At 38.8% G+C, this 26,603-nt stretch overlaps 1 protein-coding gene across 2 annotated transcripts; it reads left to right on the forward strand.

Annotated features, from left to right (window-relative positions):
- The first annotated feature begins 149 nt into the window (after positions 1-149).
- Positions 150-25,471, forward strand: APIP (APAF1 interacting protein). 2 transcript variants are annotated; one of them, XM_057750563.1, is made up of 7 exons: positions 150-352; positions 14,385-14,485; positions 18,785-18,833; positions 19,973-20,090; positions 21,623-21,695; positions 24,421-24,588; positions 25,169-25,471. In XM_057750563.1, exons 1-7 carry the CDS (start codon positions 296-298, stop codon positions 25,266-25,268), a joined length of 666 nt encoding a protein of 221 aa, XP_057606546.1. In that variant the 5' UTR covers positions 150-295; the 3' UTR covers positions 25,269-25,471. The 2 variants fall into 2 exon arrangements, with proteins under 2 accessions (XP_057606546.1, XP_057606545.1); XM_057750562.1 differs by having other exon boundaries at positions 151-352; positions 21,560-21,695.
- The last annotated feature ends 1,132 nt before the right edge of the window (positions 25,472-26,603 follow it).

The raw sequence follows: 26,603 nt of genomic DNA on the forward strand, positions 1-26,603 counted from the left end.
CCTGGACGCCAGGCGTGCCTCTGAGCCCTGGAGTAGAGCCTTCCTAGCCCCGCCTCCAACCTGGTTGGCCCCGCCTCCAACCTGGTTGGCCACGCCCCCGACCAGGAGGCTTTGCGGTTGGGTCTCCGGACAGCGAGGCCCTTCCCAGACCCGCCTTTCGGCTTGTCCGCCCCGCCCCCGGGCTGCCCTCCGTGCCGCCTGATTGCAGTTCTGGCCTCGCCGGGTTAGCCCGGGCGGAGCGCCAGGAGCAAAGCCGCGCGAGGGCTGGAGGGCGCGAGTACGCCTCTTCCGAGCCATGTCCGGCTGTCACGCTTCGGAGGAAGACCGCTGCTCACACCAGTGCTGCGCGCAGGTAGGGGCGGGGCCGCCGACGCCCTCCGTTCCCAGGAGGCGCGGCGCGGGCGCGGCGGCGGAAGCGGGGGGCAGGCCTGGTGGGGCTCCGGGCCGGGCCCGCCGCGACCCCCGCGCGCTGCCGCTTCCGCTCCTCGGGCAGAGCTGAGGCCCTGGCGCCCCGGGGGGGGCTCGGCTTCCGGGGCTGGGGTTCTCGGATGGCGGTGGCTGGGCCCTAGGCGTTGAAGGAGGAAAACTGACGGGAGAGAGTAGGGCGTCTTTCCTGTGTGTTTGGAACCGACTAAAGCGTGAAGACAGGCCAAGCGGGGAAGCGGGAAGCTCCGGAGCGGAACTGGAGCTGAGACTGTGCCCTCGAGCCTCTTTTCTGGGCCTTGGCGACCAGCCCGACGTTTGCCGCCCGGGCGGCGCTCGGCGCATGTCCGCCGAGCCGGACCCGCGGACCTCGGCCGGCGCCTTCCCCCTGCGCAGTGGCTCTGAGCGTGCCTCGGTCTAAAGGAAGATCCACCCTCGGGCTGCACGTAACTTTTAATTCACTCTGCACGCCAACAGTTTTAAGGAACACCCACGTGCTCAGGGTGGTGATTAAGAGCCGCCTGGGGTCTGCAGGAGAGCTAGACGAGTAAACAGTTTTACAGTATGAGAGAGTCCCTGCTGAAATCGCTCCCTTAGTCTTTATTCCTCCTGTTATTCTCTCTTGGGGCTGAAGATCCCATTTAAGAAGTAATAACGTGGCCGACTTTTACTGGGAAATACTTGCCAACCACTGTCTTGTGTGAATAAGTGACTTAACATAGATTAGCAAAGTCCCTTGTTTGTTTTCTTCTTTCCACTTATTACAGATTATTTATCCCTCTTTCCACTGCCAACTAAAAATTGTTGCCCACTGTCTGCCTCTGTAAGGATTAGGTTACTGGATACTGGAGTTGCTGACCTTCCGCACACCCTGGAAGGCGTTCAGAGAGGAGAGAGTAATGAGATACTCTAGGAAAAATTGGCAGAACAGGCCTTCAGATAGTTATTTTTATGAGCCCAATTTCTTGCATCTTATCTGGAAAAGCACTGTAGGATTAATGGAGGAATGCGTTCCTTGTGACTAGCAGCAGACTTCTCGTGATTGACAGCAAGCCTCTGCCAACGTGTGCGCTTGATTCCATGTAACCGCTTTCACTAAAATCAGGTATCTACTCACCTCCCCCCCACCGCTTTGGAGCAGTACCTCAGAGCTGAGAGGCTGCCTCCCAGGCTGTAGTCCTCATTTTGCCCCCAATTAAACTTAACTCTCACTTTTCTTTTTTTTCTTTTCAGTTGACATCGCTTTTAAAAAAATTCTCCCTAGAGTATAAATTCCTTTAGTGCGGAGACTTTGTCTTGTTCATGGCTGAATTCCCAGGAAGTGCTTGGTGCTTAGTGGACACTCAAGGAATACTTATGACTGGTATCACTATCCACTTAGCTACTCAGCCAACTGACACTTAGAATTCCTTGAATCCTTACTTTTTTTTCAGTTTTCTCACCCAGAGCTCATCCTTTCTTTTTAACTTATTCATTATCTTCCAAATCCATCTCCACCATCACCACCTTACAATTCCACCTTGAAACTATTTCCACAGCCTTCTTCTGGTCTGGTCTCTTGCCTCCTTGCTCATCACCCTTCAGCCTCTTCTCTTTACTGCCACTGTAGAAATGTTTAGAAAACAAAATACAATCCTAACATCTTCTACTTAAAACTATTCAGCAGTTATCAACTAGCTACAACATAAAGTCCAGACTCCTGTGCATGGCATGAAAGATCCTTACAGTCTTTTTTCCTCCCCCTCCATCCCATAGCACCTAATTCCAGTTGCAACTTCTTCGAGTTCTCTCTTGACTGACGTGCCTTTTCTCCTCTTCACCTACCTGCACACTGTGCCACCCTTCATAAAAATTTAGCTGAGCATCCTTTCCTCTATGAAGCCTTTCCCAACTCCTCCTCCCTCCCACCAGGAACTTCTCTTCCCACAATGCACTGGAGCATCTTATTTTATATATTGCTTTCTCGTTTCACAGCTATTAACTTCTTTACTAGAGTTTGTGCCCTCAAGGGTAAGGATTTATCTTACTTGTATTTATTTCTTCAGGGCTGTCAGTATAAGTTTGTTGAATGAAGGAATGAGAGAACTATATAATACCCGAAAAAAGGTATAGAGAGCAAATGTCATGGCACAGAGTCTGAGAAAGGTCACTTCTTGCTGAGAAGATGAGAGAAGGGATCAGAGGAAGTGGGTAGGAAGCCTGGTGTAAAGACAAGAGTTTGACCGCTGGAGTTGGGAGATCCAGCATGAGCAATAACAGTGCAAAGAGGAAAAGATGTATTCTTGGCTGGCAAAAAAAAATGTGTCTTAGTCATCTATTGCTGCATAGCAAGTATTCCCAAACTTAGGCTTAACACACAATCATTGTCTCACACAGTTTCTGACGATTAGGAATCCAGGAGAGTTTAGCTCAAGGTTCTGGCTCAAGGTTTCTCACGAGTTGGCAGTCAAGCTGTCAGCTGGAGCTGTAGGCATCCTGAAGCTTGACTGCAGCTGGGATCTGCTTCCAGGCTCACTTACGAAGTTATTGGCAGGCCTCTCTGTTCCTCACATTTTATTGGCCGGAGGCCTTAGTTCTTCACTGTGTGGCCTTCTGCATAGGCTGAGTACACTTACAACATGGCAGCTGGTTTCCCCAGAGCAGGTGATCCAAGAAAGCAACCAAGACATAAGCTATAGTCTTTAGTAACCTGCCATCAGAAGTGACCTACTTTCACTTCTTAGTCTGTCTTCACACAGACCAGCCCGATACCGTGTGGGATGGGACTCTAGGATGTGAATACCAGGGACCGTTAAGACCCAACCTGGAGGTTGATTACCACAACTGCGTTGACTAGAACTGAGAGACGTATGTAAGAAAAGCGAAAGAAAATATTTGAAAAGTTAAATTGGAGCAAGAAAGGAGAAGGACTTAAATAACACACCCAGGAGTTGATATTTCAGCATTAAATGATTTGAGAAAGGGAGTTCAGTGATCAAAGCAGTGTATTATTTTAGTACTAATAATAGAGTGAAGGGTAAGCTGGAGAAGAAGGGGAAGAAAAAGGAGAAATTGTAGGCAAGGAGACCAAATAGGAAAAGATAACTTTAATTCTCCCCAAATATGAGTCCTTGAGAGCTTTTACTTGATTCTTGCAAAATAAGAAAAATAAAGACAATGGAAAAGTGAACTTCCCAAAATTAATTGCATTCAATTTAAAGGACTACCTTTCATTTCGACATTATCCTTCCTACTCCTTTTATGTTAAAAATGCACTTTCTTTTTTGAAGACTGTGATAATAGAAGGTTAAATATAAGTAATGCCATAAATTGACAACCTACGTCAGTCCCTAAAATTTAAAAACAACAGCAACAGAAACTACTGGGCTTGAAATTCAGAAGTCTAGGAATCACTGATCCAGATTGTTAATATAAAGGAACTGATACCCAGAAAGGGTCACTGACTTGCCAAAGTGGGGGTTAGAGCTAAAGCCAAGCTTTTTGTCTTCTGATTTCTAATCAGTGCTTAACTGGTAAGAAGAGTTTTTAAGTGTAGTGAAGGTGGGAGGGAGAAATAGGGCTTTGAGTGGAGGTGAAGTTGCAAAGAAAAACAATATGCAGAGAAGAGAATGAATCACAAGTGCAGAAAGAAACAAAGACCAGAGACAGAGAAAACACTGACGACTTGGCTGTGCCTGTGTCCAGTCCACTCTTGGGCCAGTGTCAGGAAAAATTTTGAAAGACTGAAATGAGCAAAAAAGACTATGGGATGTCTTGGGGCTATCTTTACACTAATTTATAGATCTGTACATTGTAGAATGCTGGCATAACGCAGATAATTATCGTTCATAGAGATGCAAGTGTTACAGAGATTCAGCCTCTTGCTGCAGTGGGTGTTGTTCAGTTTTTCTGTATTATTTACTTGTAAATCCAGGATGCCTGATTATTTCTATGTGTGTGTGTTTTGAATTCTCTTTGGACACAGTTGTATCATCTTTTTGGTTCCCTCATTAGTTGATGGGCTAAATACATTTGACACGTGATGTTCATTTTATGTTTGTAAGAGCCTCCAGGGAAACCTCTTTCTGAGAACTGCAGGCCTCTATTATGCTTAAAGGGAAAGAAAAGGTGGGGAGGGGATTAGAGCCATTGTTGGCTGTGAGCAGGTATCTCAGTGACATTCAAGGCTGATTTGCTTAAAAAAACTAGATTGAAAAATTGGGAAAATGAAATATTGATTCAAAAACTGTTTAAGCTTTAGTGTTTTTAATATATACAAAATACTGTTAAATGTTTCTCCCTCACTGTATGAAATCTCTACTGTAAGAAGTTGATTGCAATTCATCTTTAGATGTGTCTTTCAAAATTCTTATTCTAAGTGAAAACCAGACCTAACAATAACAGACAAGTCATGTTGTTGACACTTAAGGGAGAGGTAAATACTAACTAAACCTTTTCTTTCTTGTCCATTCTTATTAAAATGCATATTGTGATTTTTACTTTTCTTACCATTCTGGATAACTTAAATGACTGCATTTTTACTAAATATATCTCTGTTGGTTCCTGCTGCTAAGTGGTTATTTTTCTTGAAATTGTAATTTTGTGGGTTTGAACGACTGAATGAACCTTTATTAACAACAGCTGTCTTATCATTGTTATTCCTGTAGCATGAAGCTGGGTAATTGTTCTAGTACCGCAGTACCAGAAAGACAAAAGTGAAAGGGGAGGCCGTTAATAACAGACTATTTTCTATAATGTTTGCAACGTGCTGTGCAATTTGATGATTTTAAGGATTGGAAAAGTGCAGGAGTCTTCTCATTAACTGTACTTTAATATGTAATTAAAATATCATTTATATCCCTAAAAAAAGGAAATAGCAAATTATACAGGGCATGGGTAATTTAGGCTGGATTTCATAAGGAAAGATATAAGAAAAACCAACATAGCTTTATTATTAATTTTAATTGAGGAATTTTTAACTTGTTAAAATGGGAACGAAGTGAATATTGACTGTGTCATGCATTGTGCTGCGTGCTTTATATCTTTATATCATTTTAATTCTCATAATGTTCTCATTTAATGGATGAATAAACTGAGGCCCAAGGTCATGTAAGCAATAATTGATGTAATATGGATTTGCCTTTATGTCCATTAACTCCTAAGCCTGTGTTGAATCAGAACTTTAAAACAGTGTCAACTTTCCCATGTTCCCAGTGTTAGGGGAAACACAGATTGTAACCGCCCACCCTGGCCAGGCAGACAGTAACAATTCATGTAAGTTATTTTACAAGTCACCACCAACTGGAAGAATATGGGAAAGGTCAAAAAGAAATACCAGTCCACATGTCCTCCCCACCTCCCATAATTCTCCTCACCAGAGTTCATCTTGGCTGCGATGCGCACGCCACCGGAAAGGACCCTAAGTCAGAGTGATTGGCCAGAGACAACCCGGAAACCAGCCCCATCCCCATAAAACCCGAGACTACGAGCCACGTGGCAGAGCAATCCTCGTGGGTATCCTTACCCTCCTGCTCTCCACCTGGGCACCCCTTCTCAATAAAGTCTCTTCATTTACCTGCACACAGGTCTCCTCAGACAATTCATTTCCAAGTGTTACACAAGAGCCCATTCTCGGGCCCTAGAAGGGGTCTCCCTTCCTGCAACATAAATGTATTTTTAAGTCTACTCCATCAAATAATCATTCGTAATACTTCCCTAAAATAAAATGTGTGTGTAAAATGTTAACAGTGACTTTTGGAAAACATCATAATTTCAGAAATCCAGCTAAGTAGCTGAAAGTTTAGTCTGTTCAATCATAATCCCTCTTTGGACTCCAAGACGTTTTCTCCCTTTACACAGTGCCACGATTTATATACGCAGGTTTGCTAGCTGTGCTTTTCTGCACAGTGACTGTTTCTTGTTCACTTTTACATGGAAAGTAGAGCCCCTGGGAGTCCCACACATATGTAGGGATTTTCTGTTAGATGCCCCATTTTGAGCACACCCTAGGTTGTGTTTCAAGTGACATGCATAGCTATGAAAATTGAAGAGCAAGGTCACCAGAGTTTTGATAATACCTTCAGGGCAATTATGGCTTTGGATCTCACCCCTCCCAGGTAGACTCACTCTCATTTTTTTTATGGCCCCCGTGAAACCTTATTTTCTTGCGAGCTCAGCAGTGTATTTTGTAATATTTTTTGACTGATTTATTCAGCAGTTTTAGTTGTTTTCAAGGTAAGGGGTTGTATATCATACTGCCAAAATGGAATTCATTGTTTTTCTTTATTGTTTTTGTTTTCATTAACTTTAGCTTTAAAAAAGAGGGGGAAACGCTTTGTTTTGTTTTCTAAAGAAGTAATCATTAGGTTTATTTAAAAGTAAGGCTCTTATTTCAACTAGATTTATTGTACTGATCATTTTGCCATGTATACAAATATGGAATCATTATATTGTATACCTGAAGCTAATATAATGTTATATGTCAATTATACCTCTGTATAAATAAATAAGGCTCAATGTTTATCCCAACATATATCTTCATAGAACTGGGCCTAGAATACATTAGTTATGATTGTTTCTAAGTGCTTTTTGTGTTATTTCCTTGACTTTATATTTCATAATAAGTATATATGGCTTTTGTAATAAGAGAAAACAATACAATTACTATGAAACAAAGGACATTTTAAGAATAAAAATAAAATTGGGCTGGGCTCCCAGGCCTGGTCTCCAACTCTCCAGGGTTCCCTCCCAGACATGTTGGTCCCGGGGACGTTGGAGCGTGGCAGGGGAAGAGGAAGAGAGGCAGACTGGTGGTGGGACGTTCCAGGAGCAGAGGACCAGGGGAGGTGCGAAGGACCTTTCCCCTGCCCACTTGAGCCTGGCAGGCCTACTGGACTCCCAAGTCTGGTCCCTCGGTCTCTCTGGCTGAGTGGGTCGTACAGGCATGGGAGTGAGGGAGGAGAGAAGAGGAAGAAAGGCAGACAGTGGTGGGGGGGACCTTGCAGGACCAGAGGATCAGGGGAAACGCTGCAGGAAGTATCCCTACCCACTTGGCACCAGGAGGCCTGTCGTGCCTCCAGGCCTGGTCTTTGGTCCTCCAGGGGCCCCTTTAGGTCTCACTGGTCCTAAGGGTGTAGAAGGAAAGCAGGGGAGAAGAGGAGAGGTGGGCAGGGGAGGGGGCCTTCTGGGATTGGAGGAACAAGGGAGATGGAGAAGGTACTTCCCCTGCCCACTAGCTCTGGGAGGCCTGCTAGGCTCACCGACCTGGTCTTTCACACTCCAGGGCCCCCTCCAGCTGCTTGGGACCTAGGAGGGTGGGGGTGGAGGAGAGGAAGAGAGGCAGACAGGGACCCTACAAGACTAGGAGATCTGGGGAAGTGCCGCAGGTGTTACCCTAGCCCAGTTGGCCCTGGGAAGCCTGTTGGGCATCAGAGTCTGGTCTCCTGCCTTCCAGTGCCCTCTGCAGCTGTGAGGGTCCTAGGGGAATAGGAGAGAGGGGGTGAGGAAGAAGAGAACCCAAGGGGGAACGACCCTCTATGATTGGAGGACTAGGAGAGGTGCCTAGCATTTCTCCCACCAACTCGGGTCCAGGGAGCCCATGAGGTACCTCAACCTGGTTCTTTGCCCCCAGAACCAGAGGCATTCCTGGGCCCCTCTGCCTCATTGGGCCTAAGCCCCATTCCCGACCACCCCCAGGGCCTTTTGTAAGCGTAGGCCCTGCCCATTGCCTAACCTCCCCCCCCCACCCCTGTCTAAGTCCCACCCCCACAGCCAAGGCCTTTTCTGGCTTTTTTTTTTTTTTTTTCCTTTTCTTTTTCTTCCCACCTCCTCACTTAGGCTATTGCAATTGTTTTACCTTCCAGTTGTTACTCCATCTTTTTTTTTTTTTAATTTCTTCTAACACATCTGTTAGTTCCCTATTATCATATTTTTTATCTTGCTGTTGTTCTGCTGTTCTCCTACTTTTTTTTCTTTTTTAATTTTTTTTCGTTTTCCTGCTCCACATCGCTTGTGAGATCTTGATTCACAAGCCCAGGGTCAGGCCTGAGCTCCTGAGGTGGGAGCTCTGAGTCTAAAACATTGGAATAACAGGGAAACCCAGCCCCAGGGAACATTCATCAGAGTGAGGTCTCCCAGAGGTTCTTACCTCAACACCAAGACCCAGCTATACTCAACAGCCTACAAACTCCAGTGCTTGAAACCTCAGGCCAAACACCCAGTGGGACAGGAACACAATCCCACCCATTCAAAGTGGGGGGAAGATGAGACAACAAAAAAAGATGAAGGAACAAGGTAAAAATACACAAGACCAAATAAATGAAGAGGAAATAGGAAAATTGCCTGGAAAAGAATTGAGTAATGATAGTAAAGATGACCCAAAATCTCAATAACAAAATACAGAAAATACAAAAAACAGTTAATAAGGACTCAGAAGAACTAAAGAGCAAACAAACAGTAATGGACAACAAACTAACCGAAATTAAAAATACTCTAGATGGTATAAAGAGCAGAATAACTGAGGCAGAAGAATGAATAAGTGAGTTGGAAGATAGAATGGGGGAAATAACTACCACAGAGCAGGAAAAAGAAAAAAGAATAAAAAGAATGGAAGACAGTCTCAGAGACCTTAGTGACAACATTAAGCACACCAACATTCGAATCATAGGCATCCCAGAAGAAGAAGTAAAAAAGAAAGGGTCTGAGAAAATATTTCAAGAGGTTATTGTGGAAAACTTCCCCAACGTGGAAAAGGAAATAATCAAGTCCAAGAAGCACAGAGAGTCCCATACAAAATAAACCCAAGGAGAAACACACCAAGTCACATATTAATCTAATGAAAATTAAACACACACACAAAAATATTAAAAGCAGCAAGAGAAAAGCAACAAATAACATAGAAGGGAAAACCCAAAAGGACAACCATTGATCTTTCTGCAGAAAATCTACAGGTCAGATGGGAGTGGCAGGATATACTGAAAGTCCTGAAAGAGAAAAACCTACAGCCAAGAATACTCTACCCAGCAAGAATCTCATTCAGATTCGACAGAGAAATCAAAAGCTTTACAGACAAGCAAAAGTTAAGAGAATTCAGCACCACCAAACCAGCCTTACAACAATTGCTAAAGGAACTTTGTAAGTAGGAAACACAAGAGAAGGAAAAGACCTACGAAAACAAACCCAAAACAATTAAGAAAATGGTAATAGGAACATACATGTCAATAATCACCTTAAGTGTAAATGGATTAAATGCTGCAACCAAAAGACACAGACTGGCTGAATGGGTACAAAAACAAGACCCTTCTATATGCTGCCTACAAGAAACCCACTTCAGACCAAGGGACACTTATAGACTGAAAATAAGAGGATGGAAAAAGATATTCCATGCAAATGGCAGTCAAAAGAAAGCTGGAATAGCAATACTCATATCAGACATATTAGACTTTAAAGTAAAGACTATTAAAAGAGACAAGGAAGGACACTACCTAATGATCAAGGGATCAATCCAAGAACAAGATATAACAATTGTAAATATCTATGTACCCAACATAGGAGCACCTTAACATGTAAGGCAAATACTAACAACCATAACAGGACATTGACAGTAACACAATAATAGTAGGAGACCTTTAACACCCCACTTACATCAATGGACAGATCATCCAAACAGGATATAAATAAGGACACACAAGCTTTAAATGACACATTAGACCATCTTGACTTAATTGATATTTATAGGACATTCCATCCAAAAACTACAGAATACATGTTCTTCTCAAGTGTACACGGAACATTCTCCAGAATAGATCACATCTTGGGCCACAAATCAAGCCTCAGTAAATTCAAGAAAATTGAGATCATATCAAGCATCTTCTCTGACCACAACGCCATAAGACTAGATATCAATTACAGGAAAAAAAACTGTAAAAAATACAACCACACGCAGGCTAAACAATACACTATTAAACAACCAAGAAATTATTAAAGAAATCAAAGAGGAAATCAAAAAATATCTAGAAACAAATGACAATGAAAACAGAACAACCCAAAACCTATGGGACACAGCAAAAGCAGTTCCAAGAGGGAAGTTTATAGCAATACAGTCCTACCTCAAGAAACAAGAAGAATCTCGAATAAACAACCTAAACTTACATCTAAAAAATTTAAAGAACAAAAAAACCCCAAAGTGAGCAGAAGGAAAGAAATCATAAAGATCAGATCGGAAATAAATGAAAGACAAATAAAGGAAACAGTAGCAAAGATCAATGAAACTAAAAGCTGGTTCTTTGAGAAGATTAACAAAATTGATAAACTATTAGCCAATCTTATCAGGAAAAAGGGAGAAGATGCAAATCAACAGAATTAGAAATGAAAAAGGAGAAGTAACAACGGACACCACAGAAATACAAAAGATCATGAGAGACTACTACAAGCAACTATATGCCAATCAATTGGATAACCTGGAAGAAATGGATAAATTCTTAGAAAAGTACAATCCTCCAAGACTGAACCAGGAAGAAATAGAACATGTGAACAGACCAATCACAAGTACGAGATTGAGACTGTGATTAACAATCTCCCAACAAACAAAAGCTCAGGGCCAGATGGATTCACAGGCAAATTCTTTCAAACATTTAGAGAAGAGCTAACACCTATCCTTCTCAAACTCTTCCAAAATATAGCAGAAGGAGAAACACTCCCGAACTCATTTTATGAGGCTACCATCACCCTGATACCAAAACTAGGCAAAGATGTCACAAAAAAAGAAAATTACAAACCAATATCACTGATGAATATAGACACAAAAATCCTCAACAAAATACTAGCTGACAGAACCCAACAGCACATTAAAAAGATCATACACCATGATCAAGTGGGGTTTATCCCTGGAATGCAAGGATTCTTCAATATATGCAAATCAATCAATGTGATACACCATATTAACAAATTGAAGGACAAAAACCATAATGATCATCTCAATAGATGCAGAAAAAGCTTTTGACAAAATTCAACATCCATTATGATTAAAAAAACTCCAGAAAATGGGCATGGAAGCAAATTACCTCAACATAATAAAAGCCATATATGACAGTCCAACAGCCAACATCATTCTAAATGTTGAAAAACTGAAAGAATTCCCTCTAAGAACAGGAACAAGACAAGGGTGTCCACTCTCACCATTATTATTCAACATAGTTTTGGAAGTTTTAGCAATCAGAGAAGAAAAAGAAATAAAAGGAATCCAAATTGGAAAAGAAGTAAAATTGTCACTCTTTGCAGATGACATGATATTGTACATAGAAAACCCAAAAGACTCTACCAGAAAACTGCTAGCACTAATCAATGAATTTAGTAAAGTAGCAGGATATAAAATAATGCACAGAAATCTCTTGCATTCCTATACACTAACAATGAAAGAGCAGAAAGAGAAATTAAGGAAACTCTCCCATTTACTATTGCAACAAAAAGAATAAAATACCCAGGAATCAACCTGCCTAAGGGGGCAAAAGACCTGTATGCAGAAAACTGTACGACACTCATGAAGGAAATCAAAGACAACACAAACAGATGGAGGGACATACCATGTTCTTGGATTGGAAGAATATATATTGTGAAAATGATTATCTTATCCAAAGCAATTTACAGATTCAATGCAATCCCTATCAAATTACCAACAGCATTTTTCACAGAACTAGAGCAAGAAATCTTACGATTTGTATGGAAACACAAAAGACCCCAAATAGCCAAAGCTATCTTGAGAAGGAAAGACGGAGTTGGTGGAATTAGCTTTCCTGACTTCAAACTATACTACAAGGCTACAGTGATCAAGACAGTATGGTACTGGGAAAAAAATAGAAAGGTAGATCAATGGAACAGAATAGAGAACCCAGAGGTAAACCCACACACATGTGGGCACCTTATCTTTGACAAAGGAGGCAAGAATATACAATGGAAAAAAGACAGCGTCTTCAATAAGTGATGCTGGGAAAATTGGACAGCTACATGTGAAAGAATGAAATTAGAACACTTCCTAACACCATACACAAAAATAAACTCCAAATGGATTAAAGACCTACGTGTAAGGCCAGACATAAAATTCCTAGAGGAAAACATAGGCAGAACACTCTATCACATCTATCAAAGCAAGATCCTTTTTGACCCACCTCCTAGAATCATGGAAATAAAATCAAGAATAAACAAATGGGACCTAATGAAACTTAAAAGCTTTTGCACAGCGACAGAAACCATAAACAAGACAAGGCAACCCCCAGAATGGGAGAAAATACTTGCCAACAAAGCAACGGACAAAGCATTAGTCTCCAAAATATACCAGTAGCTCATGCAGCTTAATACTGAAAAAGCAAATAACCCAATCCACAAATGGGCGGAAGAGCTAAATAGACATTTCTCCAAAGAAGGCATAGAGATGGCCAACACACACATGAAAAGATGCTCAACATCACTAATCATTAGAGAAATGCAAGTCAAAGCCACAGTGAGGTATCACCTCACACTGGTCAGAACAGCCATCATCAAAACATTTAGAAACAATAAATATTGGAGAGGGTGTGGAGAAAAGGGAACTCTCCTGCACTGTTGGTGGGAATGTAAGTTGGTACAGCCACTATGGAAAACAGTTTGGAGGTTCATTAAAAAACTAAAAATGGAACTACCGTATGATCCAGCAATCCCACTATTGGGCATATACCCAGAGAATACCATAATCCAAAAAAAAACATGTGAGCTTCCTAGGTGGCGCAGCGGTTAAGAATCCGCCTGCCAATGCAGGGGACACAGGTTCAATCCCTGCTCCAGGAAGATCCCACATGCCACGGAGCAACTAAGCCCCTGTGCCAAAAACGAAAACAAAAACAAAAACAAAAACAAACATGTACCATAATGTTCATTGCAGCACTATTTACAATAGTCATGACATGGAAGCAACCTAAAGACCCATCAACAGATGAACGGGTAAAGAAGATGTGGCACATACATACAATGGAATATTCCTCAGCCATAAAAAGGAATGAAATTGAACTATATGTAATGAGGTGGATGGACCTAGAGTCTGTCATACAGAGTGAAGTAAGCCAGAAAGAGAAAAACAAATACCGTGTGCTAACTCATATATATGGAATCTGAAGAAATGGTACTGATGAACCAGTGACAGGGCAAGAGTGGAGATGTAGATGTAGAGAATGGACTTAAGGACACCAGGCTGGGGTGGGGGGTGGGGGGTGAAGGGGAAGTAGGGATGAAGTGAGAGAGTAGCATAGACATTGATAAACTACCAAATGTAAAATAGATAGTTAGTGGGAAGCTGCTGTATAACAAAGGGATATCAACTCGATGACGGGTGATGCTTTAGAGGGCCAGGACAGGGAGGGTGGGAGGAAATTGCGGGAGGAAGGGGATATGGGGATATATGTATAAATACAGCTGACTCACTTTGGTGTACCTCAAAAACTGGTATAAGAATGTAAAGCAATTATATTCCAATAAAGAGCTTAAAAAAATAAATAAAAATAAAATAAAATTGAACCAACACAGAAAATGAACAAATAACTATCATAGTATATCATGTATATTTTGCCTTAATTGAATAAGATGTTTAGTGTGAAGAAATTTTCTGGGCGGACTGAAGCATGTTCCTTTCAGCACTAGATTCTGTTTTATTTCAGCCATTTCAGTAGATGCACTGTAATATAATCTGTGCATTTCTCCACTTTGTTCTTGCAACCTGTTCCATAGTATTGGACTGTATGGCCCTTAGCTGAGTAATTCCAGGTTGCCAAATAATATAGTAGATCCACTTTCAAAGCAATAAAAACAAAGTATATTTTGTAATAAGTTTCTCCCTCACGGTACCCTCTCTATGGTAGATTTTCTTAAACTTTCTTAAATTGGTCTCTTAATAGAGATCATCTAGAATAGTCATTTGATAAAATAATGTGTATTTTAGAAATCGTTATTTTCTTTTTAAGGACAAGGAACATCCAAGATACCTGATCCCAAAACTCTGCAAACAGTTTTACCATTTGGGCTGGGTCACTGGGACTGGAGGAGGAATTAGCTTGAAGCATGGGTAAGTTTCTGGCTGATTTCATTTCTGAGAATTCTCTGTTAAGTATACCACAGAGAACCAAACGTGTTATGTACAAAGACCAACTGATGATCAGTTTTATATGATACTGAAGGTATTTCGTTTTTAAATAGAGAAATAGGTATTTGTATAACTGAATGGGATAAGTTTGCAAATGTTGCAGAATTAATAAATATCTAAGGCTTTAAGAACCACAATTTCTAGTTAGAATAATTTGGTCCTCAGTCCTTTGAGTACCAAAGTTAAAAAACATGCTGCCAGGTGTGTTCATATGTCTGGAATTATAATGGGTCCCCTCTGGGTAGACAGGATTTGTTTCAAAGGTTTAGATACGTATTTTAAAGTCACTTAAATACAGATTACTAACCATCCAAAATACTAAAAATTACATTTTGTTGAGTCAAAAAAAAAAGGCATTATTTATTTCTAAATGCATGTATCATTATTAACGGACACAGCACCTACAGGTCCATGTCGTTCACAGGACGAAACAAGAGGTACTGGACTTAAAACAGAAGGAATGAATAGTATTTAATTGTTCTTTAGACTTATTCACTGTCTTTCCTTTAAGGGGGTGAAGATATCAGTAACCTACTAACAATGAAAATAGAGATTGTAGAATCTCATTCTTTTAAGTGTTGCTGGAACAGGATTAATGTACTTCTTCCTGAAATATTTTAGGAATATTATTGTCTGGAGGCTGAATGTTAAACTGAGTGACTTGATTTATTTCTTTATCCTAATTCACTTTCTTTAACAAAACTGGATTACTACAATGTTTATGTAATATTGAATATATACGGTACCGCCCCTGAGGAGGTGCATTGTTTAGAAAAGAATGGAATGTAAAATAGAATCAGAACATTTTGAACAAAAGGGATTTGATGGCACAACACAAGATTATGCCATTGAAATTTCATCTGCTTCAGATTACCAAGGAATTCATGAAATACTCATCAAACTGTGGGATACAATAGGAGGAGGCTGTCAGTCTGGAAAGGTCCTGCTCCACATGGTACACAGTACATCTGTCACATGCGTCCTCTCTTACCATCAACACAGTGCTGATGTGTCAATCAGCATTTTGCAGGTTTTCAGATTATTTTGCCAAAACTTTCAAGTTGACCTGTTCACAGCAAAGTCCTATGATAACAACACTTGTTGTTTTATTCATTTAGGAGTTGAGTCCTAGTAATTTGGTTTCTCTCCTGTAATATTCTAAACATTGCCCTTATTAAACTGCTTTTTTTTTTTTGCATTTGCAGAAATAGTTTGTATACGTGCAAAAGAGAGCTTTCTACCAAACTGAGTTAAAATAATTTTTTCCAACTGACTCTTTAAAAAAGAAAACAGCAAAGTTAAAAATAGATTGCAGTAAAGGGACCATTACAGATCTCAAAAGGAAATTTTTTTTGATCATAAAGACTTATAAAAGACTTATAAAAGACTATATTCTTTGTAAAACTAAAATTCTTTGTAGAGCCATGCACTACAATTGTGTGTGGTCACCCTAAAACACTCACAGACACCTTTTAAAATTAATTGGCTTTATGGCATTACAGTCAATTTATAGGAAAGTTGCGTTGTGTTTGTAAAATGCTTTCTCCTTAGATTCTTAATTGGTGAGGAGCGCCTCCTGGAGGTCACAGGTGAAAACAGCCACAATTTTATGGCCCTGTAAGAGGAATCTTGGCTAAATTTGTGCTTCACAAAGTAAAATGGGTAATTTGTAGAAAAATGTTGATGTTTCTCCCTAATATTTAAATGACTTTGCAGACACATGTCAATAATTTTATCAGCGATACTATTCTCATGTTAGTGAAAGTTTGGTTTTCTTTATCTGATGCTAAGAGCAAATAAATTTGGAATGAAGCATATAAATTTGGAATAATTCTGGCAACAAGCCCTTTGGGGAATATGAAATTATTTACTGATTCCAAGGTTTGGCAGCTTATGCTACTGGTGGATGGTGCCAAAGGATGTGTACAATGAAAGACAGCTTAAGCCATGTATAAGAGTTAAATCAGAGGCAAGAAATGGAGGGCCAAGAAAATAACAGTAATCAAGGCAATTCCAGGGTACTGAGCAGCCATTGTGCTTAGGTTGGGTTCCTACCTTTCAGATTTAGCATTTCCGTTTTTCACAGCATAATATTTTTATGTATCAGAGACACTCATCCTGTTGTAGGCTATTAGAATTAAAATTAATAAACCCATATTGTAGACTAGATAATTGAAACATAGTAAGACTTAAAGGATTTTTTTTAAGTAAATAAAAACAGAACCTGTATTATGAACTCTTGGGGTTTGTCCCCCTGTTCACCACATTGTGAACGAGCAGGGCGTATAGAGAAAATAAATTCCAAAACTTAATACTTGAAACTCAAAATGCTTTTTGTTTGTGGCTTACAATACTAAGTAAATACTTCACTTTTAGTCTTTGGCATGTTTTGCTCCTAAAATAAGAGCTCTGTCATCTTCGTTTTTATCCAGGTATCTCCTTCTTTGTAGTATATTTTTTTCTAAAATCTATTCAGCTAATCTTTTAATTACTCAAAGTTGATCAAAGTCTAAACTGATTTCCATTTTATAAAGACAGTAATAAAAATAGATTTAGCATACTAGGGAATTCCCTGGCAGCTAAGTGGTTAGGACTCATCAGTTTCACTGGAGGACACAGGTTCAATCCCTGGTCGGGGAACTAAGATTCCTCAAGCTGTGCAGCACGGCCAAAAAAAAAAAAGGTGGGGGCGGGGGGGGGGGGGAGTGAGATTTAGCATTCCAAATCATTTGAACAAACTGAATAAAATCCCTGGATTTTTCCACTTTGTAGGTAGAGTTTATTTAGCAGCACACTGTTTTGAACTCTATTTGAGTCTGTTCCCAGGACTACATAAATATCTCCCCATACTGGAAGACCTGCAAATGCGCTTAGAGCGGAGGTGACTGGACTACGTACCACACATGATTCTAGAGTCTCTTTCATGTTACATGCGGACAAAATATTTGGATCCGTGGTGTTTATAAGAGGCCCTTTGTAACAATATGGTCCCTGTGCATTCCCACTGGTTCCAGAGGAATGCCACTTTATGGTTTTCTTATGCAGCCGAGTTCTAAAGCAATAGCTACTTTGTGAAAACGAATGCTTGAACAAAGCTTACTGTGCTTTGGATTTACTCCCGTTAACAGGCATTTATTTCCTAGACCTAAGTTAATGAGTAGACCCTTAAAGGAACTTTCTTACATTTTTGTCAGTTCCAAGTCTGTAGGTTTATCGGTAACCAAACCCCAACTTCAACGGCTCGATGCAGTACAGTCAGTCATCTTCATTTCCACTGAGAAACAGTTAACATTCATTCAGCATCCCTACATCCACACCTCCGGGGCAGAAGCTGGAGCATGCAGGTGCTGGTATTTCCTTCGTTTGCATTATGTGACAGCTCTTTACCACCCTCTGGCAGCAACTGAAACTGATACCTGAGCCAAAGGACCTTTGTTGAGGGTGAGAGAATTTGGAGATTGTACATTAATTTCCAAATCAAATTTGAAAGCACCTGTAGTGAACGGTATACGCTGTAGCATCTCCCTTAGCACAACATGCTGCTTAACAGAGAGATCCCCAGATGTAGCCATGTCTTTTATATATTTAACTGTCTGCAATTGTTTTAGCTTTGTTACCAAATGTTTTCACAAGGTAGAGTGTTTTTCAATCAGGAAGCTTACTATTCCACCCAGAAAGTAGCCCAGAGCTAATGCTGTAATTTAACAAACTGTCCAGCAGAGGTCTCTGAACTTCATGTTTTATAATAGCATTTCCAACAGTAAACTTAAACCTAATTCCTTGCAAGACAGAGATCTACTCCAAGTGAGCATGTTTCCTCTGATTAGACTTTAGAATAACTGTGTTCCATATATACTAAGATAAACTCCGCTTATTCATGCTTAAAGATGCTAAAGATTTGTGTTTTCAGATTTTTATTTCCCCTAACCAGATAAAAGCCTGGTTAGCATTGATTTTGCACCATAAAAAGAAATAAAGAAATATATATGAAGATATAACAAAAGCAATTATCAACATTTTACTGTGTCACCAGCATTATAGAGACATTAAAGTAATTTGGTATTCTTTCTATACAGCCTATACCATTAATTAAATAAAGCAGCTATTTGTATGACTTGGTTTATAAAGATCGTTAATAATTCGATTGAAAGGATGTGCATTTCTTTTTGCAAAAGCAGAACATTAGAGTTAAATACCAATTTCTATGTTTTGTGTTACCAGCAATGAAATCTACATTGCTCCTTCAGGAGTGCAAAAGGAACGGATTCAGGTATGAAAAAGGGATCCTTCTTAAACCCAAATGTCTGTTCTTCTCCACTTGATTATTGTTTCGTGAAATGAAATTAATATTAAAAGAGATGTTAATTTTTAAGGGAGGTTATATTGTGATCATTTAAATAACTAATCAACAAACATTTGTTAAGTAACTATTAACTTTTTTAAGGTGGTAAGGATCCTGCATGCAGCCAGGTGTTTTGAATTCTCATTCAGCCTCTAGAGGGCAAAAGTGAATAGTGCAATCTTAAGTCATAATAAAAATGATTCTAACTTTGCAGCATTATAATACCATCTTTATCAGGCTGCTGGGGTAATCAGATTGGTGGTCTCAAATGGACCAAACTGATTCATATTTAATAACGGGAAAGCTCTTTCAATTTGAAATTTTAAAACTTTGTTTCAAAATTTTGAGATCCATTCTGTATTAATGCTAGAATAATACCCACTATAGAGTTAAAACAAGCACATAATACTTAATTCTATCTAAGGCATAGTGCTTCATTAATAAAACATTTACATTGTAGTTTGTAATAAACCCTGGCAAATGAAAGTTACAAGTCAGAAATATGCATGTATTACTAGGAAAAACCTGTGGATATACATAATCCTTAGAACTTTAAATATAATGTACCTCATTGAGATGAACATTTCTGAGTACCATTTAAGTTTCTCAAAGGATAAGAAAATTTTACTGTGTATTTTCCCTCTTATATTATGAAATGTGAAAAAAATTATAACACCCATTCTAAAATGATTAGTCTCTCTGAATACAGTGATTATGTGGCAAAGCTGAGAATTAAATGACAACATCATTGCATGCATATTAAATTTTCCATATCACTTTTTTCTTCAAATTCTAAAGGTTGATTTCTTTTTAACTTTCTTGAGATTATTTTTATTAGTAGAGAACATTTTTTTATTTCTCAAAGTGGCTGAAAAATTTTGAGAGGAACTATAATTATATAAATGATTAAAATATGAGTTAAATATGTGTATATATATTAGCACTGTATGTGTATACTATATATAAATGGAATTGTGTGTATACATACACACACACATTCTAGAAAGGGGACATTTCTAGCTGATATTGTATAAGGCTTCTTTTTTTCTTTTTCCCCCTTTAAATAGCCTGAAGACATGTTTGTTTGTGACATCAGTGAACGGGACATAAGTGGACCTCCGCCATATAAGAATCTTAAAAAAAGCCAGTGTACTCCTCTTTTCATGAATGCTTACACAATGAGAGGTAGGCAGAAAATGTATTCAACGTAAAGAATATTTGCAATGTAGCCTCCTCTAAATAATGGCAATTATTGTTGTAGTTCACATTTCTTGAATACCTACTATGTGCAAGAACTTTAAATATGTTAACTCATTCAGTTCTCACATCAGCCTCTGTGGAAGGTCCATTATTACTTCATTTTATATATGAGAGGACAGAGGTTCCGGGAAGATTTTCCCAAAATAAACAGCTAGTGAGTACTGAGGCCAGAATTCCAACCTAGATCATTATGACTCTAGTGGATTGTCCACCAACTAAATATTATATTTACAATCCAGTTCCTGCTCTTAGAGTTATACCTCTGGAAACTTGTAGTATAAGTTAATCAAAATACAAGTGAGAGAAAATCATGGCCTTTTCTTCACTTAAATGGGAGTGGTCCTCTTTTTTGATAAATTTACTTTATGATAAAAGGACTCTTAATTGCCAGAAATTGTGGTAGAAAACCAACCTGAAAAGGTTGAACCTAGAGGACAATGTAAAAATAGGAAAGAATAACTGAAGTACTGGCTCAGCTATAGCAGTGAAGTCATTGGGACCATGCTTTAGTACATTCCCTGAATGAAATAAATACAGAGTGAGTAATCATGCTGTGTTCCGTTCCCAGACATTTTCAGCTACTACTGAAAGGATGAAACTTCAGCAACAGATTCTAACAGCATGAAGAATCTTTCCTAGCGGAAAGCTAAATAAACTTCCAATTGCCAAAACAGCCATTACTGAGTTTCAGAGCATACAAATTCTTTTTTAGGTAAATCCCTTGCATCTATATCTTAAAATCCCTACCATCCCTTATGTTACCAACATGTGGGCTACACTATGAAGCCTATCTTGGTGACTAAGGGTCAGACTGAACTGAGTTCAAATCCAAGTTCTTCAATGAGTGTCTACAGTTGGACAATGTAGTTAAATAACCATGGACAAGTTTTTTAACATCTCTGAGCCTCATGTCCTTGACCATTAAATGGGGGAGATGGTTGTTGTGATGATACAAAGAGATGACATCTATAAAGGGGATTTGCCCAGTGCCTGGCAATAGGAATCCCTAATTGAGTGGCAGTAGTGTTACGATTATGATTTCCATGATTATTATAGTTGTACTTCAGACCATCTAAAAGATATTTCTTGAGCATGTGTAAAGTATTGTGCATTGTCCTGATGCTAAAGTTTAATTTTTTTTTTCTTTTTGCTTTCTGACTCTTCTATTAGTATTTCTCCTTCCTACCTCCCTTTCTCGCCTCCTACCCACTGCCAACTTATTATTCCATGCCAAGAAAAACAACTCCATAACCATATACAAATAAGTGTGGGTGTTTGTGTGTATGTATGTGTGTATATGTATATATATATATATATATATATATATTTTTTTTTTCTTTAAAAGGTATAATTTGGTTTTCACTGAGCATGTGACTGTATTCTTCCTCCTCCAGGAGCAGGTGCTGTGATTCATACCCATTCTAAAGCTGCTGTCATGGCCACCCTTCTCTTTCCAGGAAGGGAGTTTAAAATTACACATCAAGAGATGATCAAGGGAATAAAGAAAAGTACCTCAGGAGGGTATTACAGGTATTGCCCCCTATTTTTTGCTTAAATACTTGGAACAGTATTTCTCCCTCTTGTGATGAACAGGATACTGATGTTTTTGTGTAGTTAATGAGATGTTTCAGCTCTGTGTTAGGTAATGTTAGGTAACTTAATATTATACTCCCAGAGCTGCTCTCAGTGACACCAATCGGATGCCTCCCCTCCTCCTCCCCATCCCCAGCCCAGCCTTGGTAAATTATTGCCAACATGAATAATGAAATGTTTGTCAGAGTAAAATGAAAACACCTTGGCCGAGATTTCTATAGAGATGGAAAGATTGTGTTCCTCTATTAAAGAACCCCAAGAGCAAGCTCTCCTCACCTTCACTTTGTCTTCAGGAAGTTTCAGCTCTGACTAAAGTTTATACTTCATTTTGATTTCATGGAGTATTTCTGGACTATTTTCATTTTTAAAGAAAGTTTCATAATTATTTTAATTAAGTAGATCACTATACATTTATAATTTTTCAGTGTGGAAGGTGGCATAGATAGTATAGAACAGAGGCCTTCTGGACAAAATCAACTCGATCCACCAGCCCACAAAAATGTAGCAATTGTTCATCAATCTAGAGTATAGTGACATGAAGAAACATGTTCCCGGGCTCAGGGACAAGCTCAGCACTTGGTTTGAACGTACAGGCATTCTTGTTCCTGAGCCTTCACCCTTCTTCATTTCCTAAAGGGGCTGAATCCACTTTGCCTTGTTTCAGAGAAAAGGGGTGCCAATTTTTCTAAAGGGTTCTTCAAGCAGTATCTTACTGTTACTACACATAATAGACTGTACGTGTTTAAACTAGTGTGCTAAGAAGTTAATTTGACTTCATTTTAGTTAATATTTATTGTGTGCCTAAAGCATTCCTCAGCACTGGGAAACACCTATTTACAAGAGTTAAATATTTAAATTATGAAAGTGTACATACTAAAAAAAGCATGGCCACATATTACCTTTTCCATATCTAGGTCTTGAAGGAGCGGCATTATGTGTGCTATTAATTTCAGCGGCATTTGATTACTTTGGTGAGGAAATAAAAATAGGTCAGAAGAATGTGTGCAATGATGGAGAGAGGAGCAGAGCACAATAGAGAACCTTTGGAACTTTGTGGAAAAAAGAATGATGTGAATGAGAAGATGCCAATTGTTATGCATCACAATGTATAAACTTTATATATTACTTTGAATATTTCAGAATTGAAAGAGTACAAAGTGTTTTGAGATGCTTTTGCAGTTCTCTTTGAGCCTGGCTGGGAAATCAGTAACAGGGTCATTATCACAGCGCAGAGGCAGTGATATTTCATCAGTATTTGGGGAGAATCCTAAGTGTCCAGTCAAAAGAAGGGGCAATAAAAGCTGGATGAATTAAGAAAGGATGGAGTTTTTACATTTTCTTCTCTCCTATTTAAGTTTTTAAGTCCATCTTTAAAACAAACAAAAAAAACTTTCAAATGCCTAATTCTTATCAGGGGAGCTTACCGTATTAAGTATAATTGTCCTAACTTTTGGAAGCAATATGCCTATGATAGAGTGAAAAGAACACTGTTTGATGGTCAGATGACTAACCTGGCTCTGTTCCTATAAAATGGGTAGATCAGAATGGGCTAGCTTTCAGGTCTTATTTTGCTGTGAATTATTTTGCACCTGGAGATACTTCTGACTGTTCAGTATATAGTAGAGGAAAATATAAGTTTGTGATTTTCCTGGCCAATACTGAGAAAGATTTGGGACTAGCAATTTCTTCCCTCCATCTTTAAGGATATTTTACAGTTACTATTTTACTTAAGTGAAATAATAGGTAACCTCGTACTATGAGTGATAATGGCTGGCCAAATTCTTTAACACACGGCAGCTACTTAGTCTGTACCTTCCCTAAAGTAGTAACTGCTGATGATAAATGGATGGAATTTATTTTGGTAAAGTTTAGCCATTACAGAGGTAGTGAAAAAACAGAAGTTACATTAACAAGGCAAGAGAAATTCATATTAAAAGGAAAACATGTCTGAGTTTTGATTGGTTGTAAATGACCTCAGAAACAGACATAATTTTACCAGTAACAAGTTATTTGCTGAAATATTACAGAAACAAAAATGAAAAATGCATATTCTGATGTCTTCACATGTACGTACTAAAAATAAGATAGAGTTCTAACATCACAGAATTGTGAATGTTCTGAAAATATTATCATAGCTTTAATAGTTAGCTCCAGAATAGTTAGCTTTTTGCTATCCCAGGGCCATAAACCACACCTGCATTTATTTATTTGCCTATCCAAGACACAGGTCCTTCAAGATAGAATATAATGATTTCGTATCGTTGGAAAATTCCTGCTTTAATAAGTAGTTCAACTGTTAATCCTTCCTACACTTCTAATTCTGAGATTTATCATTTCTCCAATCAGAAATACTATGATTCTCTATGCTTCAAAGAAATACTTGTATGATCTTGACAATTTCTGTGTTAAGTTTTAGTACCCTGTGCACATGTCTGCCACTTGTACTTAGGATTAGAACAATGCCTGCCAAATTCCCGAGGCGTCTTTTGTTACAGTTGTTTATGCAAGATAGGCAGAATAACATGCAACATCTTGTTCATAATTTGGCTTTTCAGATATGAAGAAAGTGCCTCACTTGTTATTTGAAAAAATTATAAATTTTGTATATGAATATCTTTATTTGTTTTAAAAAGGAAAACAAATGGTTTGTTTTGTCTTACAGATATGACGATATGCTAGTAGTACCCATTATTGAGAATACACCTGAGGAAAAAGACCTCAAAGAGCGAATGGCTCGGGCAATGAATGATTACCCAGACTCCTGCGCAGTGCTGGTCAGACGGCATGGGGTCTATGTCTGGGGAGACACGTGGGAGAAGGCTAAAACCATGTAAGTGGAAACCAAAGAGCCTCTGGGGCAAGTCACTACACTCTAAAAGGGAACAAAATATCTTTTATGATTTAAAATGAAGTATGATTTTGTGTGTGTGTTACTGGTCAAACTGATTTAAATTTAAATAGTTTATCATTATTATTTCTAGATATTTTATTTGTATTATATATTCTTTTGTTAAGAAATATTTTTCGGATGAGCTGTTACTTGGCAAAGCACCGTGCTCTGTTAGACAGAGGAGATACAGCTCTTGTTCTCTGAGTTGAGGGCTAGAATAAAGCTAACCCAAGTTATAAAATGACTTGCTGCATTTATTTCAAAAAACGGCACATAATAGAAAAAGTAAAGTTATATGAGTAGTATATTTTAAACTCTCATTTCCTGAGAAGTATATAGTATGGTGGCATGTTTTAGTATGAGTCCATGTTTTAATAATGTTGGAAACAAAATAAGAAAAACTTTGCCTAGAATTGAGAGGAAAAAAATCTGCTGGGAGCAGGGTTAACTTGATGCAGAGGACTGGAGAACTCTCTTTCACCAAACAGTTTTAGTTTTTTGTGTTTTGTTTTTTTTACAGGTGTGAGTGTTATGACTATTTGTTTGATATTGCCGTATCGATGAAGAAAGTAGGACTGGATCCTACAAAGCTTCCCGTTGGAGAAAATGGAATTGTATAAGCCAAGTGGGAGTTTATGATATAGAGAGACAAATCTTATCCTAATTATTAAATGATATGACTTTTTTTTTTAATGAATTGAAAATTTCCATGAAGCTATTGATTTATCACTAAATATTGCAGATCTTCTGACACTGGATGATATTTGCTTATATTCTTGTAATTTTAAATGACAATGCAATGGAATAAAAATTTTATAATGAATGTTTTTTATGTTTTATTTCTAAATTGCTTAACAGCAAAATATTTTCCTTTAACTTTTTTTATATGTACTCCCAGAGAATTCCTATTACTCTTTAAAGTTGTTGTTGATGATATAATTCATTGGAAAATTTCTACTTAATTACAGAATGAGCATTTTCTTTTTAAAATATTGGTATCATAAATTTATATGGAAACTTAAGGCCAGATGTATCCCTCAATGTTGATGTCAAAACAATTTTATAGATTTCTCCTATATGCTGTAGTGCTTCCCTGTTTTGTAACACAGGGCACTCACTTTATATTGGGGTTGGTTGTAAAATTCAGATCAAGTGATATTAACTCAAAATCTCCTGGCAGAATAAGCTGTGACCAACCCAGTGATGTAATCAGAAAGTGCTTTTTTTTTAATGTAGCTAAAAGCAGCGGCATCTTGATTATGAGGTTTTATTTAGTTAATGCTTTTATTTAATTGGGGGAGAAAATAATGCACCATCTTCAAAATCATAATCTCATATACCCCCCTCTCAGTTTACCATTTTCAACCACTTGAGTTCATTTACCCCAGTTCTTTCACTCCAGCAAGTCTTTACCATCATCCAAACTTCCAGTCCCTTGATATTACCGTCTGTCATTGTCCGTGCCTCCCTTCACATCCTTGCTTCCTTCCTTACGAAGCATAGATGGTGGCCCAGCATTTGTGCCACTTTATTGCAGACATCCCAATCCCCTTGCACCTTACCCCCTCCATCATACTCACCTGGCAAAACCCTCAGTCCTTGTGAGCCACTTATTTGGCACCTGTACCCAAGGAGCAAGTCCTGACCGGAAAAAGTACACAACTGTGTTGACTGATCTCACTTCTCGGGTGGGCACTTGATGCTGCCAGCCAAACCCACTCCAATTCCCTAGTAAGCTCATTTTCCCTGCCTGGTGACCATTTCTCCTCACAGCTTTATTTATCTGACATCAAATACCCAACCTTCTTCCCTCCATCACTTCTCAGATGATAACCTCATACTCTTACAGGTAAGTAGATTCATTTCAAAGAACGAACCAATCTTCCCATTTCATGTTTCTGCCAACCTTCCTGCCTCCAGGCTTCTTTGCCACGTTCCTTCCACCAAATTTTAAG

The sequence above is a fragment of the Hippopotamus amphibius genome, chromosome 9, assembly GCF_030028045.1.
Source record: "Hippopotamus amphibius kiboko isolate mHipAmp2 chromosome 9, mHipAmp2.hap2, whole genome shotgun sequence".
In the NCBI taxonomy this organism is placed as follows: domain Eukaryota; kingdom Metazoa; phylum Chordata; class Mammalia; order Artiodactyla; family Hippopotamidae; genus Hippopotamus; species Hippopotamus amphibius.

Bases quoted from the DNA above. Each gene is read 5' to 3' on its own strand.
- APIP (XM_057750562.1), top strand. From the start codon at position 296: ATGTCCGGCTGTCACGCTTCGGAGGAAGACCGCTGCTCACACCAGTGC. The intron at 353-14,384 runs GTAGGGGCGGGG...TTTCTTTTTAAG, and splicing joins CACACCAGTGCTGCGCGCAG to GACAAGGAACATCCAAGATA. The intron at 20,091-21,559 runs GTAGGCAGAAAA...TTCCTCCTCCAG, and splicing joins GAATGCTTACACAATGAGAG to GAGCAGGTGCTGTGATTCAT.